At 35.8% G+C, this 14791-nt stretch overlaps 1 protein-coding gene across 3 annotated transcripts in view; it reads left to right on the forward strand.

Moving 5' to 3' along the window:
* Window positions 1-1783: 1783 nt before the first annotated feature.
* LOC106874188 (ATPase family gene 2 protein homolog A) overlaps window positions 1784-14791 on the forward strand; it is a 29455-nt gene continuing 16447 nt past the window's right edge. The window contains exons 1-6 of one of the 3 annotated variants that reach the window (XM_014921843.3): window positions 1784-1842; window positions 5427-5660; window positions 7855-8134; window positions 9795-9853; window positions 11937-12620; window positions 13952-14081. In XM_014921843.3, coding sequence (XP_014777329.2) covers window positions 5465-5660; window positions 7855-8134; window positions 9795-9853; window positions 11937-12620; window positions 13952-14081 — 1349 coding nt within the window. In that variant the 5' untranslated portion in view covers window positions 1784-1842; window positions 5427-5464. Of the gene's footprint in view, window positions 1843-4087; window positions 4225-5426; window positions 5661-7854; window positions 8135-9794; window positions 9854-11936; window positions 12621-13951; window positions 14082-14791 lie in introns of those variants that run through there. The other 2 variants (XM_052972446.2, XM_089361672.1) reach the window with 2 other exon arrangements.

The raw sequence follows: 14791 nt of genomic DNA on the forward strand, positions 1-14791 counted from the left end.
AAAACAATAGAAAAAGCAAAGAAAATGCGTCCCTGGATACAGAGGTTGCAGAAAAAAACGCACCTACCAAAAAGGGTGAACTCCCAGCCAAGGAGGCTGTTACCAGGAGTTCATCCCACCAAGAGGTAACACACGTAAGAGAGGAGTACATCACGGATAGTAAAGAAGAAAAAATTGTGACTACAGACGATTATAAAGTGTGCTCTAGGAAGAGACAAAAAAAAAACTGATTCCCCGAAAGCAATTCGAGCTAAAATACCCAAGCCCTCTAACACAGTATAAGAAAAAAAGAAAATGTCCTTCATAGACATACCCATAAAGGCATAACTACAGGGTTTTACCCCCCCCCCCCCAGACTTTGGGAGGTCATAACTTTCAGAAAAATGAATATTTTTAATGAACTTTTCTATGCATATAGTATTTACTATGTAGAATCCGAATATATAAAAATTTCCGGTGAAAGTGTTTTGGAATGGGGGTGGGGGACAATTTTCGGAAATTCCAACAGAGTCCACTTAAATTCTTCTTAACTTCCAGGAAAATTAATATTTTTTCGTGAAATTTTCTACAAATATACCTTGATGTATGTACATTTCGAGCATGTAGGAATTTTGAAGGAAACAACTGCAGGTTATTTTTGAGAAGCGTTCCCCACTCGGTGAACACTGGAAACGAAGAAGCATCGAAATGTTCCCTCCATCATGAAAACCGAAAAAAAAAAAAAAATAAATCAATCAAATGTTCATTTAAAAATAAAATACAAATACATTAAATGAAAAGATCACAGGTCTTTATAAATATTTTTGTTTTTCAAAAAATAAACATTACATATATCTACTAAAAAATTATATTAGAGAAAATCAATGAAAATATATTACTGGAATGAATGGGAGAGCAGGTTCACCGAAGGAGCCCCTATGCTTACACGACCTGCTTGAAATAGCAGACAAATCTCCCTCAACGTAGCCTTTGTTTTTATGACTCCTTGAATGTGAAAGCACTTTTTAATCATAAAGTAGGGGTTTTCAGAGCGAAAGTAAATTAGTGGAAGTCGAGTATCGGCTAGATTATTACATAACATCCAGTGTGACGTCATCATTGAAATTGGATCCATCATATACATTAATTACATTCGTAATTAACGTGACCAAAGTATGACCATTAACTACACAAGTATATAAAATGTATCATAAAATGTTTATAGAAGAGAACGTTTAACAGCAAATCACTTTCATGGGGGACCTGGAAATGAGGAAACGACTCGCCCTTAAACTATACCCTATTACCTTAACAAAAAGGTATGCTTGGTAAAGAAATCGCTGGAATGCTTTAGATCCTGTTTACAGAATGAAAACTGACCTGGGACTACACAACAAACAGTTAATGGGTCAAGGAAGAAGCTTCTACTTGAGTTAAGGGTCATCTGCGGTCCGCTGACCCTCTGAATGGCACACCTAACGCAAAATTACCTTTAAACATTTTAGTAATGCAGCTCGCCTGATGTGCGGCTGGTTTTTCGAAAAAGATTGCCTATATCTGTTGCATATTCTCACTCGAAATATTAGAAATAGCAGCAAAATCTCCCTCAAACCATATCCTAATGTCTAAAAAAAGGAGTCACATTGGATAGTTTTGCTTGGAGTGTGCTGTTCCAGCAGAAAAGACGGTATCATTAACACTACTGTAGCCTTTCAAGGAAACCCTCTCACTGAAGTTCTAATGTAATCAATGAAGAGAATATGTTCTCGCAAGAAATGAGAACGAGCACGAGATTTCAAAAAATGTAAACGAAATGGCGCCGTCCACATGTTCCAAGAAGATTCGAGTGTTATAAAACAATTGGTATGTTTGACATTATCTCTTCGGTTTTTTCCGATTTCTAATTACGAAAAAAAGTAAGTCTTAGGTGAATACTCAAAACTATATTGCAGACATTCCGGCGATCACTCTACATGTTATGAATAACAGCTAAATCGCTATCAAATCACATCTTAGCATTCTTAAAAAAGAATGCGAAGAGAGATTGCTTAATGTTTCTTTCTAGATGCACTGAAAACACAGGACGAAATAGTATAGCCATGGCGACTCACGACTCCAGTACATATTTCATCTGAGCGCTTAATTTATCGATATCTATTTTATAAATCTCCGAAAGGAACATAAACATACATAGATACATATATGGTACGTTTTGCGCTGACTGTCAGAAAAAAAAGAGTGCTCGGTACCATAGTACTGATTGATAATATTTTTGTTTTGATCGAGTCAGTCACTTGCTAGGCTATGTTTTTGCCTGTGGGTACACAGGGTCTTCAGACAAGGGACCTGTGTGTGTGTGTGTACGTTTTCATTTTTCCCGAGCGTCAAACTAATACTCTTACTTATTATTCATACACCTGTCTTCGGCTTTTGTTTTTCTATAAATTTCACGCCATATATATATATATATATATATATATATATATATATATAGGTTATGAGCGAAAGTGGTATCAATTAGACCCAGAGGTTTCAGGTAATGCTGAGTAAGTGCTGTGGATAGACCATAGTTAAGCTCCAGGTTCGGTGATTATGCGAATAAGGGGTCCAACGTAGGTCATATATCAGCGTGTGAATATAAGGATTTCGTAATGAGATAAAGAACCAAGGCTGTGTATAATACAGAACATTTATAAATAGAAGGTCTTACAGCTGTTTTCAGGATATTCATTATATCCCTTCATCGGAGACGGTGTGAGAGGATGGTTAAGCAATAGTTAGTTTACATAATAAATATCCTGAAAACAGCTGTAAGATCTATTTATAAATGTTCTATGTTATACACAGCCTTGGTTCTTTATCTCACTACGAAATCCTTATATATATATATGGTAATCTTTCGGAGTATGTGTTATAATTATCGAATTAAAAATCACCTGTGTTATCAGTTGTTTTATCAGTAATTTACGGAAAGATATTTTTATTTCTTTAATTAGCCTTCGATCTGTTCGGGAGAGCTGAATAGTTAGATACGCACACAAACATTGCACAACCGCTGGTTACGGTGTGTGTACAGTGTGTTTACACTGCTCAACGTACTTTTATCAAATGCACTTGTGATAAACATTGTCTCTCACAACACATAATATAAAGATCGTCACCCGTTAACGAAAACAAAAAAAAACCGGCGTGTTGGGTGTTAACAACTGCGTAGAAAACGAATATGAAATTGAAATTTTGAATTTGCGATTTTTGAAAAAACGTTATGAGGGAAAAATCGGATCTTGTGAATTTTCCGAAAGTCCTCCCCACCCCAGGTTCATTTGAGCCAATTTTTTTTTCATATTTGTTTTCTACAGTTGTTAACACCCAGCAGGCTGTTTTTTGTTGTTGTTTTGTTTTCGTTAATGGGTGAAACAATAAACTGGTGCTTGATGTACGAAATTAAAAACTATGCTTTTACTTGTTGCAGTCATTTGATTGTGGTCATGCTCGGGCACCGTCTTGAAAGGTTTTAGTCGAACAAATCGATCCCGGGACTTGTTTCTTAAAGTCCAGTTCTTTTCTATTGTTCTCTTTTGCCAAACCGTTACCAGGATGTAAACACCAACAACGGTTGTCAAGCGGTCGTGGGGGACCAACATGCACACACATTAATAATTAAGGGTACTAGCAGGCAGTACCAGCATGCTAAAATAGAAGCCAAAACACAAAGGTCTGTTAGTACCCTTAATTATTGATAATTTTTACCTTTATGGGTTTTTTACGCATGCTAAGCCACTGATATTATAAACAATAATATCCTTTTTATATATATGTGTATATATATATATATATATATATATGTATGTGTGTGTGTGTGCCTGGAAGGGTAACTTTCTAGGTGCAATCTCATAGTCAGTCATGACCGAAGGGGGGTCTCAGCATATATATATATATATATATATATATATATATATATATATATATATATATACACACATGACAGGCTTCTTTCAGTTTTCGTCTACTATATGCACTCATAAGGCTGTGGTCAGCCCGAGTCTAGTGTATAATGTACTATATATGTGTTTGTGTGTGGAGCCTGGTGTAGCCACCTGGTTCACCAGTCCTCAATCAAATCGTCCCACCCATGCTAACATGGAAAGCGGACGTTAAACGATGATGATGATGATATATGCACACATGAACCCTTGCTCAAGGTGCCATGCAGTAGGACTGAACTCAGAACCATGTGGTTGGGAAGTAAGTTTGTTACTAAACCTTTGTATTAATGATCTCTGAAATGGAATTGGCTATATATATAAATTAGTAGCCGTATAGCTCCCCTATAGTAAGAAACCTGCTTTGCTCTGGCCACTTCTTACACACTTTAACCTCCCATTACCTAGCATAAAGCTTCCTCCCTCTCTACTGTATCTCTACTCAGTCGAAGGGGTTCTTTGTCTTGCAAGCTGCATAGCGATTTAATTACTGCTGGTGCTATGAAAAAAAAAGCACCCGGTACACTCTGTACAGTAGTTGGCATTAAGAAGGGCATAGAAACCTTGCCATGCAAACATTGGAGCATGATGCACTACTTCAACCTGTCAGATCCTATCAAATCATCCAATCTATGCCAGCATAGAAAGGAGACATCAAAAGATGATGTATATTATATAAATGTATATATTATTCCAAAATACTAATGTACTATATATATGTGTGTGTGTGTATGTATGTATATATATGCACACATAAACCTGTCCTTTTCTTTATATATATGCACACATAAACCTGTCCTTTTCTTTAGTGGCATGTGTTTTGGAAAATTTTTGAATCTTGAGGTTATCTCCCCTTCTCAAGTGGAATCAGTCAAAATGCTATTTGGTAATTACGATATATTCTTTAGAGACGGAGTTGCTTTTAATAAATCAACAATTTTTGTGGTAGAGTATATGCCATACAAGTTGTCTGTTATTCAAATACATGCTAATGGCCATTTTCAGTTATTTCTCTTAACTCATTTTTGTTTATATATATATATATATATATATATATATATCATGAATATATAGGGATTGACAATAACCTGCTTCTCCAACATACTGAGAATTCAGAAATAGCAGCCAAAGAACTACTGATTCCAAAACTACAAATTATTACTCTAAATTGATAGCGATATTTTTGATACACACGTTCTGTGTGTATCAGAAATATGTTGGAGAAGCAGGTTACTGTCAATCCCTATATATTCAAGATTATAAATGATTTTACCGAAAAGGTTTTTTCATACTGAGCTACCCGGCAAAATCGTTAATTATTAATTTTATTACTAATTGACGATTCCCTGCCCTGCATATCTATATATATATATATATATATATATATATATATATATATAATTTTGTATGTATCTGTTTTTGTTGTTAGGCCTCATTGAATTTTCTTGTTTATTTATTGCAAAGTCTCTCCAGATAAACTGATTATCAGACAATTACCAAACATGCCTGCCAAACCAAAAGCTGTACGTTCAGAATGGAATGAATGTGCACAATGTGGGAAGATCATTAATTATCGACATGTCAGCAAGCATTCGTTACAATGTGGTGTTGTAACAGCTACAGAGACTTCTGGTTACTTGTACCATGGTACTCTGCATGGTGTCGTATCCAGTTTTGCTAAGAATAGTGAACTTTCATGTAAGTATTTTTTTTTTATTAGTAGTGGATGATTTTTAAAGGTTTTACATTTGGAATCTAAATCCTATACATGCATGTCATAGAATATGGATAGTCACACTGAAGGGTATTTGGATGACAATTCAAGTGCTCTTAAGTTCATAATTGCCTGAAAGGCATCATGTCCATTGCCAAAATACCTAACTCTCTTCAATCCACGCATAGCCATCATCATCATCATCATCATCATTTAACGTCCGCTTTCCATGCTAGCATGGGTTGGACGATTTGACTGAGGACTGGTGAAACCGGATGGCAACACCAGGCTCCAATCTGATTTGGCAGAGTTTCTACATCTGGATGCCCTTCCTAATGCCAACCACTCAGAGAGTGTAGTGGGTGCTTTTACGTGTCACCTGCACGAAGGCCAGTCAAACGGTACTGGCAACGGCCATGTAGTTAAGAATTTAACTTTGTTTCTGCATGGCATCTTGAGCAAGAGTGTTTTACTATGTCTTCCCTACCCAGTTGAGGGATCGTGTCTTGTGAGTTATTTGGTGACTTTACAAGTGCTGGTGCCGTATAAAAAGCATCCAGTACACTCTGAAGTGATTGGCATTAAGAAGAGTATCCAGCTGTAGAATCCATGCCATAGAAACACTAGAGTATGATGCAGTCCTCTGGCTTGTCGGTTCCTGTCACACAATCCATCCATGACAGCATGCAAAATGGGTGTTAAATAGTGATGATGATATGTTCACTAAAGCTTTATGAATTGAATTTGTTGACAGAAACTGAGTGGAAGCTTTTGGATGTAATCTGGTCACTGGGGTGCCTTTAGTAGATTCCACTCTGTTGCAAGCATTTGGACTAGGTCTTCAGTTTGAGGATAACACCCCCCTTCTTCTCACTAAGTACTGTGTTCAGCTACAGTTTATATCTGTAAGCAGTAGGAGCACTGAATATCTCAGGTGTGGTTGTGTGGTTCAAAAGTTTCTTTCCCAACAACATAGTTTTGGGTTCAGTTCCACTGTGTAGTACTTTGGGCAAGTGTCTTCTACTATAGCCACAGGCCACCCAAAGCCTTGTGAGTGGATTTGAAAGAAGCCCATCATACGTATTTATGTGTGTATGTCTCCTTGTCTTGACATTGCGTGGTAATTGTAAACGATTGCTACTGTCATATAAGCAGTCATTCATTTCCAATATTCTCTGAGAACATATCTGACCATGGAGAAAGGTTATCTTACATGGAAACAGGTGAGGATTGGCAACAAGAAGAGGCATCTGGCCATAGAAAATCTGTCTCAGTTAACTCCATCTAACTCATGAAAGCATTTGGGTTGCTATTTCTAGCAGAGAAATTAAATAATACAAATTTTACATTTGAATAAAGCATTTATATTTAGTTAATAATCAGGAGTAGCATAGACTGAATATTTTAACATGTATTTTGCACTAAGACACTGCAGCAATATTGAATTGTTTACGATATATCCTGCAGTTCTATATTTAAGAGATGAGGAATTATTTACATTATTTACACTATTTACATTTGACGGATATTTGTCCTCATCTTGTTTGTTGTTAACACGTTTCGGCTGATATACCCTCCAGCCTTCGTCAGGTGTCTTGGGGAAATTTTGAACCTGGGTTCTCATTCCTAGCGATGTTACTATTATTATATTATTATCATTATTACTATTATTAATCAGGTGGCGCCAGTGAATCGAACTCGGAATCTTGGGGTTAGTAGCCCGCGCTCTTAACCACTACGCCATATGCCCGTGGTTAAGAGCACGGGCTACTAACCCCAAGATTCCGAGTTCGATTCACTGCCGCAACCTGATTAATAATAGTAATAATGATAATAATATAATAATAGTAATATCGTTAGGAATGAGAACCCAGGTTCAAAATTTCCCCAAGACACCCGACGAAGGCTGGAGGGTATATCAGCCGAAACGTTGTGTTAACAACAAACAAAATGAGGACAAATATCCGTCAAATGTAAATAGTGTAAATAATGTAAATATATCCTGCATAATGTATTTTTACATTCCTCATTTATTTTATATATATATGTGTATATGAAGAGTGTCATGAAAAATTGCTAAGATAGCATGCTTACTTTTGGGTATATGACACTGTGTGTGTGTAAACATATGTTAAATGATAATAATATCACTTCTTTTTCTCTCTCTTTTCTTTATAGCTGATCAAAAGAATCTAAAGGTTCCTTCATCCATTAAAAGTGACTTGGTTTACCTACATCCATCATGTTTGCCTTTTTGTAAACTGGCTATTGGTCAGCCATGTCTTGTTGATGGACAGTATGTACAAATTATCTGGCCTCATGCTTTCAATGACCCCTGCACTATTGTAATGTCGGATGAACTTTTGCTGAAACTCGACAAGAAAGTTGATGACAGTGTTTCAATCTGCTGCTTACCTCAGCCTCATTGGCAAGCATCTATTCTTCATCTACAACCAAAGTAAGTTACCTGTTATTATTATTATTATCATTATTATTAAAGGTGACACGCTAGCAGAATTGTTAGAAGCTGGGTAAAGTGCTTAGCAAGATTTCATCTGTCTTTATGATCCAAGGTCGACTTTGCCTTTCATTCTTTTTGGGGTTGATAAATTAAGTAGCAATGAAACACTGGGGTCAATGTAATCGACTAGTCTCCTCCCTGAAAATTTCAGGCCCTGTGCTTTTAGTAGAAAGGATTATTAGAGACAGCAATCTGGCAGAAATGTTAGCATGCTGGGTGAAATTCTTCATGGTATTTTGTCCGTCTTTATGTTCAAATTCTGCCGAGGTCAACTTTGCCTGTCATCCTTTCAGGGTTGATAAAATAAGTACCACTCGAGTATTGGGGTTGATGTAATCGACTATCCCCTTTCCCCAAATTTCAGGCCTTGTGCCATTAATAGAAAGGATTATTATTATTATTATTATTATTATTATCATCATTATTATTATTATTATAATAACAACGATTGATACTATTGTTATTACTTGAGGCTGTAAAGTGTTGAATAAAATAAATGCTTTAGTTACACTTCATCCTACCAGGATCATTTGTGCTTTTGATCCTTCTTGAGGAGGGAGCGATTGATAAAATAATGTACCAGTCAACTACTGGGCTCAGTATAATCAACCGTTTTGCTTCCCTCAAGATTGTTGGCCTTGTGTTAGAGAGACAAGTAGCCATGTATCTCCTCTTGCTGTAGCAGAGATACTTGATTACCCTGCAATATATAAAGGTGGGTGGGAGCAGCCGGAAAGAGAGATAAAAGTGGTACCGATGAGGTGTCAGGCATAGTCTTAAGATATAAGAAGGTGATTGTCAGTGAGAATAGGAATAGATGATTGGTAAGGATAGGTGACTAAGTTCACAAGAGTGTAAGAGGAGAGTGATTGATGGTTAGGGATAGCAGTAGAGGTGAAAGGTGAACAAGGGTGGAGGTGTGGTGAATGAGGGTAAGGTTGATGGTGTAAATATGTGTTTTTGTGTGTATGTGTGGGTAGGGGATATTTGAAAGCAATAGGAACGGCTCAGGAAGGAGGAGGTAATAAATGACAGTACAGAAAGGTGAAGAGCAGCAATATAATAAAATTGTAGATAGATGACAAATAGGGAGATGGATATGTAGGGAGGATGTACAGTGGCAGAGATGGATGTCAGAGGTGTGTAAGGATGGATATAGTGAGTGGCAAACAAAAGTAGAGAGGATGTTGATGGTAGATATGAGAATATGTTGAGAATGATAGCAGATATGAAAGGGTGTTAAGGATGGTAGGCATAAGATTAGTTGAGGGAAACGAGATATAACTGGTGGTACAAAATGGGATAGTGGAAAATAAAATGGGAACAGATGAACTTGAGAATGAGGAATAGATGTTAAAAGGAAGTGGTTGCAAGGAGAAGGATAAGTGGTAGCACAAAGGGAAGATGAAATATGCAGTTTTGCTCTCATAAAATATATATGCCTCATAAGGTATTAGACAACCCAAGAGTAGAAGACACTGACTTGAAGTGGCTTGCAGTAGGATCAAATTCGGAACCATGTAGTTATGAAGCAAACTTAATGACATGGCTATGTTGTGTGTATGTATTGAATTATAGAAATATTTATATATTGTAGGTGTTGTAAAGATTTCCATTCATCTAATGATTTCATCAAGTATTTACAGTTGAAATTAGGTGAGTCAGATTAGTGTTTTCAATTCTTTCGAATATAAAAAAATCATTTATTTACTAAAAAAATGACCAAATAATGAGATTATTATTACTATTATTTTTAAAGTGGCGCCCTGGCAGAATTGTTAGCATGCTGGATAAAATGCTTTGCAGCATATTCTGAGTTCAAACTCTGCTGAGGTTGACTGCCTTTCATCCTTTCACGGTCAGTGAAGTAAGTACCAGTTGAGCACTGGGATCATTGTAATAGACTGGCTCTGTCCCCTAAAAAATTTCAAGCCTTGTGCCTATAATAGAAAGGATTATTTAGATGGTGAGCTGGTATAATCCTTAGTGTGTCAGACAAAATGCTTAGCTACATTTCTTCTGGCTCTTTGTTCTGATTTCAAATTCCACCAAGGTTAACAAGGTAGTATTTGTTCCCACTTTTAGTGGTCAGTTTTCAAATCCCACATGAGATTATCTTTACCTCTCATTCTCTTGGGGGTGATAAATAAAGCTTCAGTCAAATACTGGAATTCATGTAATCAACCCCCTCTCCTCCCCACAAAAGTTGCTTGTTTTATGCCTAAATTAGAAACAGTTATTATTATTATTATTATTATTAAAACTATTACATGCTACATTAGTTAGCAGAGACATTGTCTTGAGGTTTGGTAACATGTCACTTCAAATCTCATGAAGAATCTTTCTTAAAGTTCTTGCAGAAAACTTGATTGTACTTTTCAGCAGATTGACAATGTAAGCCTCAATTCCTACAATCACTGGTATTATAGCCGTCTTTGAGATGCCACATGTTTTTGATTTCAATCAGTAAATCTTTATATTTTCTGAGTGTATCAAATTTTTTCACCCAAATATTAAGATCACAAGGTATGCTCATGTCAATCAATAAACAGACTTTATTGTTTTAGTCTTTCACAAAGATATCTGGTTTATTAGAGTTGATGGTCTAGTCTGTGTACTGGGAAGTCCCAAAGGATCATTAGACTTTCTCTCTCAGTTACAACCTCAGAGTGGTGCTTGTACCATTTGTCAGCAGTTTTGATTTTATGATGCCGACATATTAACCAGTGTAGATATTGGCCAACTCTGTCATGTCTTGATTTATACTCTATAGGTGCTAAAACTTTACATTCATTATTATTATTATTTACTTTTAATCTGCATGTTTGTTACAATCACTTGCCAAGACACCCCTGCATCTTAGGGCGAGTGAAGGATAAAAGATGTTACAGTATGACTGAAAGCTTGAGGAGGGGAAGTGGCAGGGTCAGTAGCAAAGTATCTTCATGTAATACAACATAGACATTTAAATTGATAGGGTTTTCTAAGGATGTGGGTAGTACTTGTCAGCACAATCTTTTGAATTTCTCTGAGACATAGTTCTCCTGGGATGTTACCTAGATGGTTCTGAAATCCCATTTTTATCATACCTAGGACAACTACAATAACAGGAACAGTTCTTGCTTTAACATGCCACATCTTTTGTATTTCAGTTTCCAGGCTCTTACATTTACTTAATTTGTCAAATTCCTTTACAGATATATTTTTATCAGTGGAAACACTAACAAGTATTTTCTTCCCTATCCTTAATGACTATGTCTGGTCAATTAGTCTGAATCATTCTGTTGGTGTTGACTGGAAAATCCCAGAGGATAGTGACATTTTTACCTTCACCGACTGGCTCAGGATGATGTTCATACCAGTAAGCAGGAATGCTGCTTTTGTAGTGTTTACTTATTTTCCAATGTAAATACTGTCCTACCCTATCGTGGTAATTTTTGTATTCGTTTGGTGTCAGCACAGGACATCCCGAGACAAGATGGTGTATTGTTTCGTCAAATGTATTGCAGAATCTGCATTTAGGGTTAGAACCACTTTGAACAATGTTAGCCTGGTAGTTTTTGGTAAGCAAACTTTGATCTTGTGCCACCAATATGACACCTTCAGTCTCTGCTTTCTGTTCTAAAATTATCATCATCATCATCATCATCATTACTATTATTATTATTATTATTTAATTGAAGATTTTTGTTTTTCTGTAATTATTATTAATTACTTTTCTATATTTGACATTTTTCAGAAGGGAAATTCTTCTGTGAGAACAACAAATTTTCTGTTAATTATTATGGTCAAGCATGTTCCTTTACAATAACAAAGATTCAGGGATTCACAGAACATTTGTCTTTCCAAGTCTCTAAATCCAGATCTGTAGAAACAAAAGGAACAGACAACATGCTAGCTGATAGCATGAGTAAGATGGAGATATCATCAGAAAGAATCACTTCTTTTGCTGACATACATCCAGAAACTCCTACTTCTACTAAAGTAAAGCAGAAAATCTCTTGTGAGAAAAAAATCTTGGATGAAAACTTATCACAAGATGAGAATTCTCTAACCACTTCCTGTACGTCCTTAGAAAATGAAAATCCTGGACCATCTAACTCTTCGTGTAGTCCTTCAAATTCATTTGTTGAAGCCTTAAAATCACCAGTCCAAGTTTCAACTCCATTATCTTCCTCAACTATGCAAGGTTTCCACACACCATCGAAGGCTAATTTGACATGTGATATAAATTGTGAGAGGACATTTTTTAAAGTAACCACCAACACTAAAATTATAGTTAATGGTTCTGAGAAGAAAAGTCAAATGAAGAAAGCTCCTTCAGTTTTTTATTCAACCATTGGAGGTTTGGATGCTCAGATAGCTGCTCTACGAGAAACAATAGATTTGCCACTATCATCACCAGATCTCTTTAGTGCCTATGGTAAGATTTTGTATTCCATAAAACTCCATATATGATACATACTTTTTTTTTATGCCAGCAAAAAGAGAAAAGGTATGCCCTGGATATTACTGCATCAAGTCCTATAACTCATAGGGCCAGTTAGTTTTCATGTCACATAAGTGACCCAGATCACAACATTCCCCAGTGAACAGGACACCCATCTGTCACAGGATTATTCATTTGTAACTGAGTGAACTGGAGCAGCATGAAATGAAGTGTTTTACTCAAGAACACAACACACTGCCCAGTCCAGGAATCAAAACCATGATTTTACCATTGTGAGTGCAGCACTTTAATCACCATGCTACAAGCATTCATGTAATTTCTCACCAAAACCAACATTGAAATTAGAGTGCATTTAATACATGACATTTGGTGTTAAAATTTTTCCCCCAGCCACTTTTATTTATAAAAAAACAAAAAGCAAAAATACATCTGTTATAAAGCTTTCTATATTTTAGATTATATTTTTTATTATATATCAATGTGTTTTATTGAGACACATTAAAAAGTAATCTGTTTGAGCTGTTGTAGATTATCTATTCCTGTAGTAGATGTGTATCTAATTGGCACTCTGTCAGTTATGATGACAAGGGTTCCATTTGATTTACTCAATGAAACAGCTTGCTAATGAAATTAAAACATGCAAGTGGCTGAGCACTCCACAAGCACACATACCCTTAGCATAGTTCTCAAGGAGATTCAACATGACACAGAATATGATAAGGCTGGCCTTATGAATTACAGACACAACTCATTTTTGCCAGCTAAGGGCACAATGCACTGCTAGAAATCAAACTCAAAACCTCATGATCATGAATCAAATACACCCAACCACTAAGCCAAATGCTTTCACTAGATGTATAGAAGATGGTATTATAAGTTTTTAAGTCAATTTAGGTTTGAAATTCAAGAGGTGTATTATATATTGATTTTACAGTGTATGTGTATTATCATCACCATCATACATAGTTCTCCTGGGATGTTACCTAGATGTTTCTGATATCCCTTTTTTATCATACCTAGGACAACTACAATAACAGGAACAGTTCTTGCTTTAACATGCCATAAAAATCTATCTATTCTGTACCATCAGATGTTATCTTATACATCTGCTGTCAATGAAGAATATTGCTTGAAATGTTAGCCTTATCCTCTTCTTTATAGCAAAACACGTTTTGATTCTTTATACTCATTATTTGCAGACATAGCTCAACAAATTTTCTTGGATCCTACTGTCTTTATTATGTTCTTTCTGTTAGGTTCCTGTCAACCTTAGAGATCTATTCATTTTGTAAATTCCTTTACAGGTCTTTCACTACCGAAAGGTATTCTTTTATATGGTCCTTCTGGGTGTGGAAAAACTCTTTTGATGAGAGCCATTAGCAATGAAGTTCAATGCTTTGTCAGTGAAATTAAAGGCCCAGAAATCTGGAGCAAGTAAGTCCATTTCTTTCTTAATCCTTTTGTTGCCATATTTTTACTGAAATACACTGTATTTCTTTCAATTAATTAAAAGAATATTGAAGAATATAGTAAATTAACTTTGTCGGTATTAAGCTGATGTTTGAGACATGAACTAACATGGAATTTTAATTGTAAGTTTTAATTTAGATCACTTTAAAACAGGCAGGTTATACAATAGATCCAAAGGTAATCTCAAGTGGGTTTGTATCAAGGAGTTAAAAGGGATATGTGGCATATATGTCTGTTCATAGTCCAGTTTTAATATATAGCTTCATATACTGTATTAATGCTCAAAAGAAAGGCATGAATATCAAAACATCTCATTTTCACTGCATGTCTGTAAGTCTTGTGTTTAATTATGAAATGTGTATTGAGCATGAGCAGTCATGGTGAGGCCCTAAACTACAAGTTCCCATCTTCTAGAGAGTCTTTTTGGCAATGTTAAAAGAGAATAAGGAAAATAACAGAAAATTTAATAATAATTATCATTGTCCTTTTTTATGTTTGATTTTGGCATTTTGACATGGATTGTATGAATCTTCTTGAGACAGTATTCTATGACTGGACGCCCTTCCTGATGTCAACTTTTACTTGTTTTCAAATAAGGTACATTATTCCACTTGTCTTGACATATTGAACTGTTGAGCTGCAGGACATTACTACCCAAGTGCTATCAATGCCGA

The sequence above is a fragment of the Octopus bimaculoides genome, chromosome 13 (genome assembly GCF_046866305.1).
Source record: "Octopus bimaculoides isolate indiv1 chromosome 13, ASM4686630v1, whole genome shotgun sequence".
Lineage (NCBI taxonomy): Eukaryota > Metazoa > Mollusca > Cephalopoda > Octopoda > Octopodidae > Octopus > Octopus bimaculoides.